Source organism: Erpetoichthys calabaricus, chromosome 4, assembly GCF_900747795.2.
Source record: "Erpetoichthys calabaricus chromosome 4, fErpCal1.3, whole genome shotgun sequence".
Taxonomy (NCBI): Eukaryota; Metazoa; Chordata; class Cladistia; order Polypteriformes; family Polypteridae; genus Erpetoichthys; species Erpetoichthys calabaricus.
Window position 1 is genome coordinate 67350247 of NC_041397.2, and position 18281 is coordinate 67368527.

The 18281-nt window shown below is 39.0% G+C and overlaps 1 protein-coding gene across 2 annotated transcripts in view; it reads left to right on the forward strand.

Annotated features, from left to right (window-relative positions):
* LOC114650105 (dTDP-D-glucose 4,6-dehydratase-like) overlaps positions 1-18281 on the forward strand; it is a 71779-nt gene that overhangs the window by 22556 nt on the left and 30942 nt on the right. For both annotated transcript variants that reach the window (XM_051926793.1, XM_028799559.2), the window contains exon 4: positions 16236-16326. In XM_051926793.1, coding sequence (XP_051782753.1) covers positions 16236-16326 — 91 coding nt within the window. The remainder of the gene's footprint in view (positions 1-16235; positions 16327-18281) is intronic.

The following is an 18281-nucleotide window of genomic DNA, read 5'->3' on the forward strand; positions in this document are numbered from 1 at the left end:
ACCGACAGCCCATTGCGTCCCCATTTGTTGCAAGTAAAAAAATTATAAAAGAACTTCAGCCAATACTAAACAATGACCAAACACTGAAAAATGTATTTCCTGAACCTCTCCTCCTGGCATACAGACAACCACCAAACCTTCAACAACTAATTGTCCGAAGCTCCCTAAGAGAACCAACAGAAAATGGTACATCTCCATGCCTACAGAAAAGATGTGCCCACATCTATGATACAGGCCGTATAATTATACCACACTGCCGACTTGAACATCACATAAAGGGATAATTTTCCTGCAGATCATCTAATGTAGTCTACCTAATTTTCTGCATGAAATTTCCTGACACTGCACTCTATGTGGGAGAAACTGGAAAAACACTCCGCCAGAGAATGAATTTACACAGGTTCCACATTAAACATGGCAACACAGATGTTCCTGTAGCGGCCCACTTCAACAACCATGGACACTGTGAGAGGGACTGTAAAGTCACAGTGCTTATGGGCAACTTCAAAACACAGCAAGAGAGAAAAGAATGGGAAGTTAAACATGCTAAAATTTAATACATTACAACATGGATTGAATAGAGACAAGAGTTTTATGGCCAGATATGAGGATTGTTTACATCTCTCAGAATGACAGACAACCTGTCTACAGATCCACATTGTTTTGAAAAAACTCATTACAAACTTCAAAAGACTTTGTTGGACAGTTATCTTATCCAGAGATCTTGACAATACATTGTTCTTTTCTCTCTTGTTAAATTAACCCTAGCCTGAATGAATCTATTAATTTTTTACATTTAAAATTTCTCATTTAAAAATTTACCAATGTTGTTTCTTGTCCTAGAGTGTGTATATAAACATAGGGAACTCCAGTCTCTGTATTACATCTTGTCTGAAGAAGGGGCCTGAGTTGCCTCGAAAGCTTGCATATTGTAATCTTTTTAGTTAGCCAATAAAAGGAACCATTAACAATTAATTGATATACCCACACTCTCATATCATGTACAAATTATGAATTATTTTTAAACTCCTACTGCAGTTGAAGAAAATTGACAATGCTGGCAGCTATTTTATTTAAGTCATTTTGTTAAAAGGTCAGGTTAGGTGGATTGGCGATTCTAAATTGGCCCTAGTGTGTGCTTGGTGTGTGGGTGTGTTTGTGTGTGTCCTGCGGTGGGTTGGCACCCTGCCCAGGATTTTTTCCTGCCTTGTGCCCTGTGTTGGCTGGGATTGGCTCCAGCAGACCCCCGTGACCCTGTATTCGGATTCAGCGGGTTGGAAAATGGATGGATGGATGGATGGTCAGTTGAATTTTTTTGATGTTTAGTAAATTAGATTGTGTGAGATTTTTAAATTTAAATGAGCATTATTTTTAGTTTCCTATAATAACTTCATGCTCTGAATGCAATTTGTTGCTGAACAAGAATTAGAAATGCAATTACTAGACATGAACAAGTGACAACTAAACTTAAAACACCAGTTTAAAAAATATTTGTCACTAGTACAACACCCCATAAAACTACTGTGTGTTAGAGAAACTGAAGGAATAAAACAGTTTTTAAATTGCCTCTGTTTTCTTTGAACTTTTGGTCTGTAAGTCTTTTAAAACTTTAGATTACATCACAACTTTTATTTAGCAGCAAATAGGAAAAGTATGACTTTTTCACTACAGCAACTGTTGTTAATCCAAAATAATAAACTAGGAACAGAATCAAAATAATTACCGTAGATACTCGCGTATAAGTCGAAAAATTTATGCCTTAAAATTCGTTCAAAAAAACAGGATTGACTTATCCGCGGGGCAACACAATTGTCCATAGAATTTGGGTAATGACATTGTACAACGCTTCATGGTGTTAAGTCACCGGTCATCTGCTGTTTCCCATGGTCTTTGAAATAATTATAAGCCAGCAATACTATTGCTAATTAGCTAGTTTTTTCTAATTTCATTAAATAATTCTTTAAACTGTGAAATACTTGAATTTGAGCATTAGCTTTTGCAAGTTTTGGATAACAAACATAGCATTAGCTGCCACGTGCAACCAGATTTGGAATCGAAAGAACCAAGGCAATGCACGCTATCAATGTGATGCAAGCACAGCCCGCGATTCAAAAAATTTCTCTGCCTACCTGTTTGTCTCGCCTGACAGTAGCTCAAAAGCAGCATCGGGAGAGAGCAGCCTGAAGTAGTCCAGCAGCAGGTGATCTGTCGTGTCCAACAGCAAGCCATGCTGTCTTGTGAAGTCCGTTAGCCAGTTTGGCTCCCACGGATCAATGTCTGGGTATTCCTCCCACGTGAACCTTGCCGTAGCTGCATCGGCTGTGCGAATGCGTTCAGCTGGCAGCCGATCAGCTGGCGCAGCATTGGCTGGTGTCCAATCAGCTGATGCCGGATTCTCACTCTCTTGCTCGATTCCTGATCACTGTCAATAAAATCCGATTCTGAAAAATCAGAGTCCGACTCGGCGATAATGTGCAAAATATCGTCTGCCGAGTGTTTTCTTTTCTGCACTCGCTTCGCTCCCTTGTGACATATCGATGCCATCTTGCCTTTCTTTACATTTCGCAACTCATGTCTTGAAAGGCACCGTTAAATAGAGTATTAATGCTGTTTTTAGTGAAAAGTAAAAACATCATTAATACTCTAAATGCCAATGTTGCCTTTCAAGGCTCTTAACAATTCATTAACACTAGAATTACCAAAGCCTATGAAAAAACTCGTAATCCCAGCCCATATTTAATCCGTTCGCATCTCTCCATTCAGCATCTTTTGTTTTGTAAATGTGTCGATAAGCACATGCAGCAAGCAGCCTGCTATCACATCCCCCCACCGCTGCAGGAAGGGCAAAAAGTTCTCCCAGCTCAAGCCTTATTTATCTGGGAGTGAGGTACCTGGAGCTTTATAGGGTAAATAATATATCATTATTAGGAACACATGCATTTCATATGTGTTCCGTGTCTACAAAGATCTATGTAAGTGTAGGATGACAGGAAATACAAGAAATGTTGAACACATATCTAAAAGACAAAACTTTTTTCATGTTTTAGTATTAACAACAAAATTTTGACATGAAGTATATAATGTATGAAGACTGAAGTCCAAATATCAAATAAGCACTTTCACAAAAGGTACAGGTATAACAGAACAAGTGCGCTTTTATTCAAGACTGTAACCGAAGAAAAAGAAATCGGATTAGTGTACTTCGTTGAGCAGCTCACTACGCAAAACATTTAGTTTGGGATGCGACATGGCTCGAACCCACCACCTCTTGATTATGAGTCTGCAGTTTTTACCGCTGTACTACCAAAGCAGTCGTGACCACGAAGTACACTAACGGGTAAACAACGGGTAACATAAGGTAGTGCTGGGCGGTATACCGGTTCATACCGAAAACCGTTTTTTATTTTTTTTATGATATGGATTTTTCTTATACCGCAACACTGGTTTAAATTGCCTAAACGACATTCGGAAGGTGGCGCAGCGGAAAACTGTTCAAGTGGGGACCTTTTTCACTGCTACACCGCTAAATACAGATTTGTTGGACTAGTGCTCTTTTTCACTGCTACACCACCAAATAGTGGGCGATAGCATAGGTATGCCGCGCGGTGAAAATGGACAGAGAGCTGAAAAAAAGGAGTCACGTCTTTCGCCTGGAGATATTTTAGTTTTAAAAGGTCAGATGTGTAAATACTGTTTCTATGCTACTGGATAATACTGCAAGCCAAGTTGTACTTGTTTTCCATCCATCCATCCATTTTCCAACCCACTGAATCCGAACACAGGGTCACGGGGGTCTGCTGGAGCCAATCCCAGCCAACACAGGGCACAAGGCAGGGTGCCAACCCACCGCAGGACACATACAAACACACCCACACACCAAGCACACACTAGGGCCAATTTAGAATCGCCAATCCACCTAACCTGCATGTCTTTGGACTGTGGGAGGAAACCAGAGCGCCCGGAGGAAACCCACGCAGACACAGGGAGAACATGCAAACTCCATGCAGGGAGGACGCGGGAAGCGAACCCAGGTCCCCAGGTCTCCCAACTGCGAGGCAGCAGCGCTACCCACTGTGCCACCGTGCCGCCCTGTACTTGTTTTATGTGTTTTCAATACAGTGTAATGTACCTGGGTACTGTGTAATATTGTGACGACATGTTGACTTTATTCTCGTACTTTGTCATTAAAGTAGAACATCGTAAACTAAACTTCATCGTAAAATGAATATTTAATTTACTAGATTTTCTCAAACCCCGTCATAAGTTATATAGCACATTAAATGCTTTGTGTTAAGTGTTCCCCAAGCTTCTTAAACTGACTTCCTCTGCACTAAGAGGAGGCATCGGCAGCGATCGCCGCACAGAGTCCATTCACATGATATTCATGCTCTCTGAACATTTAGAATGCCAAGATAAATACTTGATATAATTTTCATGGTGAAATGCATTAAAGCATGTATTAATCATGTGGGGGCACGGCGGCGTGGAGGTTGCACTGCTGCCTCGCAGCAAGGGTGTACCCTGCCTTGCATTTGCATGTTTTTCTGGTGGGTTTACACGGCGTGCTTCAGTTTCCTTTCAAAGTCATGTAGGATGTGGGGTTTTGTTATGCTATATTGACCCTGCTAGTGTGTATTTTGCTCGTATTCATCCTGCGATGTACTGGTAACTCGTTCAGGGATGGACACAACCCTGAATGGATGACATAATTAAACATGTATAACGAAGATATTTTTAAAGTTCTGAACACTCCGTGGGCTGTTTTAATTTTACAAAGACATTTATCGTGTGGTGGTTGGTTAGATAGATAGATAGATAGATAGATAGATAGATAGATAGATAGATAGATAGATAGATAGATAGATAGATACTTGGTTATGTGGAGAAAGAAAAAGGAAGGATAGAAATTGGGGTTTTGGTACGTCAGATAGAGACAGCAAGTGTGCAATAAAGAAAGCCTGCTCAGAATAACATCCATTGAATTCTGTGTTCGTGTCTCCGACCACCAGATCACAAACCCAACATTTAAACAATATTTAAGTTAAACCTGTGCAATACCCATTCATGCATCCAGTTTTTCGGAGCCTCGTCACACCTGCCATAAAGTTCTCTACACTGAACGTACACCGGGGACCCCTTACTGCGAGGGAGCAGCACTACCGCCACACTACACTACCTTGCACGTTTAATACCTGCTTTAATGCATTTCATCATGAAAATGATATCAAGTATTTATCTTAGCATTCTAAATTTTCAGAGAGCAGGAATATCATACAGTGAATGGATTCTGTATGGTGATCGCTGTCTCCTCTTAGTGCGGAGGAAGTCAGTTTAAGAAGCGTAGTGATTAACAACTGGGTCGGGGAACACAACACAAAGCATTTAATGTGCTACATTAACTTATGACAGGGTTTGAGAAAATCTAGTAAATTAAACAATGATTTTAGGATGAAGTTTAGTTTACGACATTCTACTTTAATTATAAAGTAAACTATGAGAATAGAGTGGAAATGTCGACTTTATTCTCGACGTATAGTTTTTTTTTTTCTTCCCTGTGTCCGTATTTTTTTTTCTTCACCGTGGCCCTAATACGATTCCGTAGGGCTATACCACAAATACAATTATAAATGCAAGTTGCAGTTATATTATTTATGTATATAGCTTAGCTTGAAGCAAGGTCCATATTAATGCAGTTTGCCTAAATGATAGTTCAGTTGGTAAAGATGTCATCACCAAGATTGCACTTGTTTTATTTTATTTTAATTTGGTGAATACTGTGTAATGCACCTGGGCTTTTGAAGCCTTGAAGTAATAGTGCAACTATCAGTAATAATACAATTATTTATTTTATTGTTATTATTTATTAGTTTAAATATTATGCAGTTTAATGATGGTAAAGTTGTTTAAAAAGTCATTTTAACGTGTCAGTGGACAGAGATTGTTAACATTAACAGAAAGTGTAGTTGTTTAACAAAAAATATTTATTCCTTTCTAAGACATGTTCAGTGCAATACAACTTTTGACAAGCACTTCTGGAAATTTAAGTCTAAATACCTCTTTGGATGGTTGAAAATATGTTGTCAAAATTATAATTTAAGTTTTTGCAAAATTTGTTAAATAAAAAGGTTCTATATTTTGACTGCATCTGTCATGCAATGTGATTTCCTTCTCTTCATTAGTGCCACCCCCCTTGAAAAGTATCACTTTATGGGGCAATGCAAACCTGTATTAATACTTGTGTGCACATTAAAATGTTTTTTTTGTACAATTTATAATGCTCTTGACAGTGGAATAGGTTATTCTTAGCCAGTAATTGCAGTGGAAAATGTGTTTAACATCCACTCATGCATGGGGAAAAAAATACCGTCAAATACCATGAAACCGGGATAATTTAGAAAAATACCGTGATATAGAATTTTGATCATACCGCCCACCCCTAACATAAAGCATGGCGCTGATGAATGCACATTTACAATTTGGTGTTCCACTTTCGTTCTCCTGTATCACCTCCTGAAGGGAAAAGGAAAAAAGTCTTCTTTTCTACTGTAGCCTACATTAGTATTTTAGACTAGAATGGGTTATTAGAAGAGAAACATTGCACTTGCTTCACTCAGTGTGACTTCTGACACTCCTTCTGCTGCATAGGGGATTTGTAGTCGAGCTCTGCTGAGTCAGTGTGTTTTGGTTATGGCATTTTATTTTGAGAGTGCAGAGAAAGCTGCATCACACTGGTATGTGGATGGAAACATTGAGATGATGTGTCTTGCGAGTCTTAAGATGTTTGGAAGATGCCCTGCCAGTTTCCAAAGGTCCACTACATCTTTCATCTGAATCTGATGCTAAAGTTCATCTGAGCCCTTTAACTCTGAAAATTTCAGTGCAAGCTGCATATGTCCAAGCTGGTCATTTATTTGCTTCATTTCGTCAGTCTCAATCAGGAATGGATTTTTTAAAAGTAGAAAAACATTGCCTTGCTTCATGAAGCCATGGAATCTTGATTTGTAGTTTTGCTTGAGCTCTGTTAGCACATCACAGTACTGTGACTGACAGGATGGGGCAGCATCTGCTTGCATCACTTTCACTTTCTGTGCAGTGGGGAAGAATCGGTAATCAGAACCACAGATAATGTGAAATGGCTTTATCATAAAGTGGCGCAGTGGTAGTGCTGCTGCTTTGCAGTAAGGACATTGTGGGTTCGCTTCCTGGGTCCTCCCTGTGTGGAGAGCACTTTGAGTAGTGAGAAAAGTGCTATATAAATGTAAAGAATTATTATTATTATAAAGTAGACAGATGCATTTTCACACACTGCTTGACACAAAGAAAAACTTGAGTTCCCAGTCCTCTTTAAGTGCTGGTATTCCTCTTTATTTTTGCGCCTCATAAATTCTTTAGCCATTTTTGCTAAATAGTGGTTTCCCATTGTTCATACTAGTTTTCCTAGGTAAACTGTGATTATGTTTCTCAGATGGCTGAGGACTGGGGGCATAATAGATTATGTGTGCAATAAGAATGAAATGAATTCTATTGACTTTTTTATTATTATTATTATTATTTGAAAGGTTTTTATTAAGTTTTTCTTTTTTCTTAAGTAGGACTTAAAAGAGCCACAACTGGCCTTTGAAGAGTCACATGCAGCTTGTGAGCCACGGGTTGAGTACCACTGATCTAGATAATAGTAACACTATGACTAAATACTCTATGAAAACATATACAGCAGTATTCAAAAAAATATGAAGGATTTAAATAAGCAGTATTCAAAAAAATATGAAGGATTTAAATAAATTTTAAGTTTATATTCATTGTTGATGCTGTGAATAATTTGTGTTAATTTAGGTGTTTTATTGTGTTTAAAAATTGTTTTCCCCTCTTCACAAAAAATAAGTGTATAGTGGTTAGAAGTGTAGAAAGGGAAAATAGTTGACAATGAAGCTTTATCAAAAACGTTTTATCTAAAATACTTTCCACCTTATTATCACTATGTTGACTAAAAAGTCTCAAACTTCTGTCCACCCCCAATCAAAACTAACAGACATGATAGGTTAACACCCATATATGTTATGTCTGTTAAAGACAATATAAAGCTATGTTACATAGTAACTCAAAATGGAAGTTTATGTAAACATTAATTGCAGGCTGACAGAAAAAGAAAATTAATGTGTCTTTTCAAGATTTTCAGTTTAAAAGTTGGTTATTCTTTAGTAATATAATTGGTAATTTGTCCGTTATTGCATGAAAATTATACCATTTTTACATGTGTAAAAAGTAGGAAATACCAGTGGAAGATATCAGCCCTGTGGAGGGGACAGCCTTTGTTCTCAGCCCTGTGAGGTGCAACCTATTCTGAGGAGATGGCCCATGGTATGGATGGACAGACTTGGGCATGCATTGTGTTATTCACTATCATATATACAACATCAATGAAATCCCTGTCTGTCAAATACCTTACAGGGTTTTTCCTACGAAGAGAAAGGTCATCAAAGAGTGGGTTTGCATGCTGCTTGAAGGTATTCTTGATCCTTCTACTTCAGCTTCCCCAGTGGTTTTGGTGCTTAAGCCCAATGGAACCTTTTGCTTTTGTGTGGATTACCATGGAATGAATGTCAGAACCACCAGTGACGCCTATCCTATGCCCCTAGTGCATGAAATTTGAGAGTCCTTATAAGGCGCAGTGGTATTTAGCACTCTGGATTTACAATCTGGCTATTGCCAGGTTTGCATGTAAGAAGATGGTGTGGCTAAGACTGCAGTGATCACTCCCGATGGCTTGTTCCAGTTCTGAGTAATGCCTTTCGGCCTGAAGGATGCCTGATGGAACAAGTGCTGAGGGGGTTGATTGGGAAGAACTGTTTCGTCTATATTGACGATATCATTGTCTTCTCCCCATCACTAGAGCAATACCTCCGGGACCTAAATTAGATCTTCTCGGCTGACCCTAAACATCAGTAAAAACCATATGTTTATATGGTTATTTTTATATATTTAAGCCCTTATAAACTCTCCCACACTCTTATAAACATTTCCCTCACAGTTATACAGCATAAACCCTTTATATTCTCTTAGCTATTAAGTAAGATTCATTGAAATTATGTATGTAAACACACTGTTTATATACAGTAAAACCTAAATGTTTTTTTAAAGATATCGAGGGTCTCCGATATCACTTATCAGAATCAGAAAACTTTATTAATCCTGAAGTAAATTACTTATGTTACAATTTAACAACAGACAAGGGACATGTTATACTAGGAGCGCGTATAAAAGTAATCATGTAAATATAAATAAAGTATAATAAATGTAAGTATCAAAGTAAAGTACAGAGTGTTGCACCTTAAGTTAATATTGCACATTTTGAGAACAAATAAGGTTATTCTCATGTGAAGAGCAGACAATTTATTGCACAAGAACAGATAGTATGTTACCCATTTCAAGTACTTGAAAAAATGTACCTGGATATCCAATAAAGAAAAAGGGTAATAGCTTAAAGTGTGGGTGAGTGACCAGAAAAGGGAGTTCTAGAGTCTGATGGCTGTGGGGAGGAAGGATTTCCTATGACATTCGGTGAAGCACTTGATGCTAGTCAGTCTACTGCTGAAAACGTTCCTCTGTTTTAGAGGTGGGGCGGTATGACCAAAATTCTATATCACGGTATTTTTCTAAATTCTGCCGGTTTCACCGTATTAGACGGTATTTTTTTCCCCATGCATGAGTGGATGTTAACCACATTTTCCACTGCAATTACTGCAGTAGACTGGCTATGAATAACCTATTCGACTGTTATGAGAATTGAACATCGTACAAAAAGACATTTTAATGTGCACACAAGTATTAATCCAGGTTTGCATGGCCCCATAAAGTGATAGTTTTCAAGGGGGTGGCGCTAAAGAGAAGGAAGCACATTGCATGACAGATGCAGTCAAAATATAGAACCTTTAATTAAACAAATTTTGCAAAAGCTTAAACTATGATTTTGACAACATATTTTCAACCATCCAAAGAGGCATTTAGACTTAGTAAAATATCCAGAGGTGTTTGTCAAAAGTTGGATTGCACTGAACACGTCTTAGAAAAGGAATAAATAGTAAATATTTTTTGTAAACCAACTACACTTTCTGTTAATGTTAACAATCACTGTCCACTGACATGTTAAAGTGACTTTTTAAACAATTTTACCGTCATTAAACTGCATAATATTTAAACTAATAAATAATAACAATAAAATACATAATAGTATTACTGATAGTTGCACCATTACTTCAAAGCTTCAAGCCCAGGTGCGTTACACAGTATTCACCAAATTTAAAATAAAATAAAACAAGTGCAACTTGGTGATGACATCTTACCAACTGTACCATCATTTAGGCAAACTGCATTAATATGGACCTTGCTTCAAGCTAAGCTATATACATAAATAATAAAAACTGCAACTTGCATTTATAATGTTTGTGGTATAGCCCTATGGAAGCGCATTAGGGCCACTGTGAAGAAAAAAAAATCTGGACATTGAAGAAAAAAAAACAAACTATATGTCGAGAATAAATTCGACATGTTGACTATGTCAAGATTAAAGTCGACATTTCCCCTTTATTCTCATAGTTTATTTTATAATTAAAGTAGAATGTTGTAAACTAAACTTCATCCTAAAATCAATGTTTAATTTACTAGATTTTCTCAAACCCCGTCACAAGTTAATGCAGCACATCAAATACTTTGTGTTAAGTGTTCCCCGACCCAGTCGTTAATCACTACGCTTCTTAAACTGACTTCCTCCGCACTAAGAGCAGGCGCCTGCAGCAATCACTGCACAGAATCCATTCACTTCATGATATTACTGCTCTCTACCAAAACCCCAGTTCCTATCTTTTTTTTTTCTTTCTGCACATTACCAATCACCACACGATAAACATCTTTGTGAAATTAAAACTAGTTATTAACTTAGCCGACGGAGTGTTCAGAACTTTAAAAATATCTTCGTTATACATGTTTAATTATGCCATCCATTCAGAGTTGCGCCCATCTCTGAACGAGTCGCCAGCACAGGATGAATACAAGCAAAACATACACTAGCAAGTACAAAAACAAGTACAACTTGGCTTGCAGTATTATCCAGTAGTATAGAAACAGTATTTACACATCTGACCTTTTAAAACTAAAGTATCTCCAGGCGACGGACGTGACTCCTTTTTTTCAGCAAAAGTTCTTCTGTTCATCATGTTCAACTTTTAGTTCAGTTTCGGAATGCTCTCTGTCCATTTTCACAGCGCGGCAATACCTATGCTACCGCCCACTATTTGGTGGTGTAGCAGTGAAAAAGAGCCCTAGTGCAACAAATCTGTGTTTAGCGGTGTAGCAGTGAAAAAGGTCCCAACTTGAACAGTTTCCCGCTGCGCTATGTTCCGAACGTCGTGTAGGCAGTTTAAACCGGTGTTGCGGTACAAGAAAAATCCATATCATAAAAAAAATAAAAAACGGTTTTTGGTATGAACCGGTATACCGCCCAGCACTACTCTGTTTAACCACAACACTATGAAGTGGGTGAAGCCTAGACAACATTCCCTGATCTGCCACAGTTTCCAAGCTGTCCAGATTCTCTCCTACCACAGAGGCAGCCTTCTGTATTAGTTTTTTTTAGTCTCCTGATGTCTGCCACTTTCATGCTGCTCCCCCAGCAAGCCACAGCAAAGAAAATGGCACTGGCCACCACGCTATTATAGAACATCCACAGCATAGTGTTGCTGACACTAAAAGATCTGAGCTTACGTAGAAAATACAGCCTACTTTGACCCTTCTTGTATATGGCCAGCGAGTTCTTGGACCAGTCTAGGTTATTGCTCATATACACCCCTAGATACTTGTACTCCTCAACGATCTCCACCTCCACACCCCTAATAGACAGGGGAGTGGCTGGAGATTGTGATCTTCTTAAATCAACTACCAGTTTTTTAGTTTACTGGCGTTGATCTGCAGTTGATTCAGCTCACACCAGTCAACAATACTGTCCACTACCTTCCTGTATTTCGTCTCGTCTCCATGTCTGATACTACCAACTGTTGCAGAGTCATCGGAGAATTTCTGCAGATTGCAGCCCTCTGTGTTGTAACTAAAATCTGTAGTGTACAGGGTAAAGAGGAATGGTGATGGAACTGTCCCTTTTGGAGCACCAGTGCTACACAGCACGGTGTCAGACACAGAGCTCCGTAGCCGCACAAACTCTGGCCTTCCCGTCAGCTTACCGATTTCCGATAGCTTACTCCCCAGTCTGGCTGGCTGGATGGTGTTAAAGGCACATGCAAAATCGAAGAACATAATCCTGAGAGTTCCTCCGTGCTTGTCTAGGTGACTGTAGGCATGGTGCAGCAGGTAGATGATTGCATCTTCGACTCCAATCCTCGCCTGGTAGGCAAACTGGAGAGGGTCTAGTGCTGACTTAACCTGGGGGCGAAGTATTTCCAGGACTAGTCTCTCAAAGACTTTCATGATGTGTGCGGTGAGCGCCACTGGCCTGTAGTCAGATGGGGCACTGGGATGTGCCTTCTTTGGAACAGGAACCAGACAAGATGTTTTCCATAGCACTGCACTTTTTTAATAATCAGGCTTAAGTTGAAAATCCTAAGTAGTACACCACAGAGTTGTGAGACTTTAAGCACCCTTGGGCTGATGCCATCAGGGCCGGCCGCTTTGTCAGAACGAAGTCTGCATAATTCTCTCATGACTTGGTCTTCTGTAAAGGTGGTGGATGGTCTGCTTGTGTCAGTGTTGTGGATAGAACAGGGGGCGGAGTAGGGTTCAGCTGGTAAGGAGGGGGTAGGAGATAGTGATTCACCACACTCTTTCCCCTGTAATGAGTGGTGGGAGAGGGAAAAGTTAGCAGGTGAGGTATTGATGGTGGTGTCCAGGGATACATTGTCAGCCACAGAGGTGGAGCTGCAGGGCAGGTTGGACTGAGGCATGCTAAAGAATGTTACATATGTTACAGCCATTACGATAGGCAGGCCACCAGTAATAAATACGTACGATGCAAGAAAAATTGTATACATAAAATGTGCGTACAGTTACACTAAACGTACTTACATGTACTAAGTATGTAGAAAATTAGTTTTGGGTACTCACCAACAATGACACGACGACTTGTCCGATAACACTGAATTTAATTTTAACAAATGAGAGCGTTACAGCTCTTCTAAAGGAGCCTCTTCAGGCAAATGTGTAGCACCACCATTGTCGTCTGGAGTTTCTTCTTCTACTAAAGGCGTACTAGGTGCTGCTTTTTCATTTGTGTAAGGAGGCTTTTATACACTTCCGTGGTATTGTCAAGAGCATTTCTAAATTGCAAAGAATGAATCATTTGCGGGTCCCATTCTTCAACCGATGTCTGAAGATCTTTTGCCATTTGTAGAATGGTTGTGTGACGCTCGAGAGTTAGGCCGGCGTCTTTTTCCTGTGCTGGGTCCTCTTGTTCCTTATCTTCCTCGCTCGCTGACTTGGTCATCTCGGCCAAATCTTCGTCACTCAGCGTCTCGGAGTGGGCATTGAGCAGCTCATTGACGTCATCAAAAGTCATGTCATCAGATCTTTCTCCTCCTAGCAGTTTTGCCAGCCTGACTGCCATGTCAACTACTGAGTGATGAATTAACCGTCTCATTCTTCATATCGTTAAGGGCCTTCTGCACGTTCCTCAGACACAATGTGATCATGTACTTACGCCAGTACTCCTTCAGGGAAAAGTCTTCATCCGTGTCCATTGCCTCGACCTTGTGTTACAGGGTGTTCCTGGTGTACAACGCCTTGAAAGCCCGGATAACTCCTTGATCCATTGGCTGAATCAGTGACGTCATATTCGGCGGCAAGAACTCTATTTTTATGCCTTGGTAGGATAGATCCAAGGGATGACCTCCAGCATTGTCCAGAAGTAAAAGGACTTTGAGCTCCAGCCCTTTCTCTGCCAGATAGATCTTTACCTCCGGGAATGAAACATTGGTGAAACCAATCCAACATCAGGAGTTTCGTAATCCAGGTCTTCAGGTTGTGCATCCAGTACACAGGCAGGTTTTTGTTCTTCTTTTTCAGGGCCCGGGGGTTTTTGGACTTACAAATGAGCCCAGGCTTTATCATAAAGCTCGCAGCATTGCTGCACATGACCAGCGTGATGTAATCTTTGTGAGCCGTAAACCCCGGGGCTTTTGCCTCTTCCTTCAGTACGAGACGGCATCCGCTTCCAAAATAGGGCCGTCTCATCCATATTAAACACTTGTTCAGGCCGATATCCGTCTTCCTCAGTGATCGCCTTGAATGTGTCGGCGACATAATTCTTGGCTGCGGCTTTGTCTGCGGAGGCAGCCTCTCCATGTAGGTTCACGCTGGCCAAGTTGACTCTTGAATTTTTCAAACCATCCTTTGCTGGCAGTATATTCACTTTTCTTGCTGGGGGACTCAACAGAAGTTCCAGGTTGAGGGTCGTCGTCTAGAGCATCCCCGGCATCCGCAAACCTATCATGACGTTGCTTGGCCTTCTCTCGGATGATATTGGTGTCTAAGAGTATGTTCTTCTTCCGGCAGTCTTCAATCCAAATCCCTAAAGCAGATTCCATCCGGACTACCACCTTATTCCATCCACTTGCAAATCGTTTCTCGCCCTGGTTAAGGACACTGCGGCCGTAGATCTTATATTCTTTTCCTCCTTTACGAATATAACGAACCGTGGACTCATTGATGCCGTAATGACATCCTACAGCAGCGTAGCTGTTCCCTTCCTTCAACATATCCAAAACTTTTACCTTTTCGTCAATTGTTAGCATCTTCCGTTGGTTCTTGGGCACAGCCCCTGAAGCAGTAGCAGGAGCAGATTGTTTTGGAGCCATAACGAAGGGCTTGACTATGCACAAAGATGAGCACAAAAGTTAATCTCTACACAGCGAAACACGTTGATGCTGAATGAGCGGGATGAGATTTCCTGGCTAACACAAAGTGGAATTGAATTCTGTGCTCCGTCGCTGAGCCAATCAGCACCCAGGAACTTAACCACGTGCTGTGATTGGGTAGCTTCTCAGCCATCAGCCAATAGCGTCCCAACTGGACAAACCAACTGAGAAAGCATGTACCAGAAATAAAAAGACCCATTGTCCGCAGAAACCTGCGAACCAGCATATATTTAAATATCCTTACTTATAAAATCCGCAATAGAGTGAAGCTGCGAAAGTCTAAGCGCGATATAGCGAGGGATTATTGTATTTATATATTAGTGGCATATGTGGTTGAGTGTTTTGTGCCGTGATTTGTGCAGGGTGGGAAGTGCTGCATTGTGATAATATGTATATAGGGGGTTTTGTTAAGTGTGTGTAATTTCTTATAATCATTTTTTTAACTTAACTCTGCCTTTACTGGTGTGTTTCTGTGCTTGGGATGGTGTAGTAAAGAATTACTGTTGGTTGCTCGCTCCCCGGATTATTTTTTTTTTGTTGTTTTCTCTTTGCTGCAGCTCTAGGATGGCAGCGCATGTTATAATCATGCCAGCTTGGGGAGCAGTACAAAGTGATCTGATCAAAATATGCAGTTATTTTTTTAATTTTGTCAACTGTTGCTTAATTGTGACCATATAACCATGCTAATACCAGTTGTAAATATAGCTGACAGTTGGTTGAACTAGAGAGAAAAAAATAATTTTTAGAAATATCCAGAGTTAGAGTAGTGAGTAGTAAAACTGCTTTATGGATATGTACAAACAAAGCAGGTTATAGTAATATTTTAAATAACAACACTGCATAAATACTTAAATTATTTAGATCCTTACAATTATTAATTTCTTTACATAATTCACTATTCTTTAGATTCCATATTATATTACATACTGTTTAAGTGGTTATTAATGTATGCATTTTTTTACTGTAATAAAAACACAACTGTAAAACATTATACATTTTAGAAATATTTATAAACTAATTATAGTCTGAACAAGCATGTCAAAACATTTCCAAAATAACAATATGAATTAATTATACCATTTTTATGAGAATTTAAACATGTACAATAATGTGATTAACTGAAACAGTTGTATCACTAACAAGTATTGTTAGTGTTATCAGTGCTACCTTTCAGTCATTTTGGTTAGCCATACATGTAAATACAGTAGCTCACCTGTGAAATATTGCAATATAAGTTTTAAACTCATATTTTGAATGGTACATCTGTATACTGGATTGTTTGAAGTCCTATGCAGTAATCCTCTTACATTTCATCTGCAGGGTGACATCTGTGATTCATGCTTTGTGAGGTTACTATTTAAAAGGGAGAAAGTTGACATTGTCTTGCATTTTGCAGCTCAGACCCACGTAGGTAAGTATCAGAGATCATGAGAGAAAAGTTATTTGCACAGTAAATTAAACATGGTCTTCACTCTACATAAGATTGTGATTTTGATGTGTTTATGGTGAAGAGTTTTGTGTTTCAAACATAAGGATAGCACCAGTACCTTGGGCCAGAGGTCAGAGTTTGACTTTTTACTTTTATCATCTGATCACAGGCCCTATTCTGCACACTTAAGTAAAGAGAGGTGCTGCACTGTCAGCTGATCACCACTTGGTGGTGAGTTTGTTTAGATGAATGGAGAATTAGCTGTACAGGCGTGGAAGAGCAATGTGGCTAGTAAGGGTATGCTGTGAATAGTTAGCAGATGGCTCTGTTTGGGTTGCCATTCTTTCCTCTTGAACTCATACGGGGTCATATGAGTCTAAATGGACCTTGTTCAAGGCATCAGTAGTTGATACAGTGTCAAAGAGCTATGAGAGAAGGTTGTTTACACCTGTCATAGTGGCAACCTTAGCACCTATCTGTAGACACCAAGTGGTAGGGTAAGCTGTATTGAAGGAGAGGCAGATTGACAGCCATTCACATAGTCATCCTAAGTTGTTTGTGTTTTTTTTTTTTTTTTTTTTTTTTACTGCTTTGAAATGTTAAAATTCTCATTATTAGATCAAGACGTGAACAATGTCAGTCCAAAACAGTAAATATTGCTGTTCAATTATACTAATTATAAATTATAGTAATTATCTATTTATGTAACATATTAGAAGAATAAAAAATTTAATGAGTACTTTTTTGCTTACTAAATAATTTGTTGGAAAACCTAAATGATATAATTCTGGAAGTTGGATTAATTGATGAAAATCTCTTCCAAATTATAAGAAAATAATTAACATCTATTATTGTGATATTTGTTAAATGTGTGGGGTTTTCCTTATTTTTTGGAGATCTGTTGTGGTTTTTGCAGATTGCATCCACATGTTTTATTCCTGAAAGTAAGAGTAATTTTTTCATTCATTCGTTTTTGTAATGAAACTTAAACTTAGATATTAAGCTACATGTTTTCTGAAATTGTTTCCAAGAATAATATCAACAGTTGTAATGCCAGTTTCAAACATGTTGATGTTATGTACCACTCATAATTTAAAATTTTGTGACTACCTCTATGCATTTATTAATGGTATAACTTGGCACACCTGTTATTGCCATTCCGCTAACTTACAATTGTTTTTTATTTTTTTTCAGTGCTTCTTTTAAGCAAAAAAAGGAATAATCTGTTTTAGATTTTGTATAAAATGCAAACCTAGGAATCTTTCAGCGTCGAAATCCCAACCATAGGTTGATTTATGCATATTAGTTTTCACATGACCTTGAAAGAAAAGCATGCTTAATTTTATTCTAAGTTAAGACTCTCTAGTGCAGGGGTGCCCACACTTTTTCGGCTTGCAAGCTACTTTTAAAATGACCAGGTTAAAATGATCTACCTACATTAAAAATGATATTTATAAAGTATATGGTGTCGTACCTTGCGTAATTGAATTACCTTTATGGCACAATAACAATTCAATGCATTTATGGTCACTACAGTATTTGGATTTAATACTCTTCACGTGGGAAAAGGCTGACTCGCATAAATAAGTAGAGCCGAATAATGCAGTCAAGGAGGTAGCACATTTCCTCATTTTTGGGTACTTTTCCTCTGTGAGTAAGTTCCAAAACTGTCCAAGAGCCCCAGACTTCAGCTGAATGTCATCCTGTAGTGTCAAAATCTCATCCTCCACTGTAGAGAAGTTTTAGGTGAAACAGTGTTGCAATTTTTGATGCGGGTGAATCACCCTCAACATCTTCCGTAAATGGATAGCACTTAAATGTAGCGATTGGCTCAAGTAAAGCTGAGTCTTGAAACCGTCTGTCAAAGTCTAACAGGCAATTTTCAATCTGCTCTGTGTAGCATATGCTGTCAAGTTACGCAAATGCCTTCCATTGTG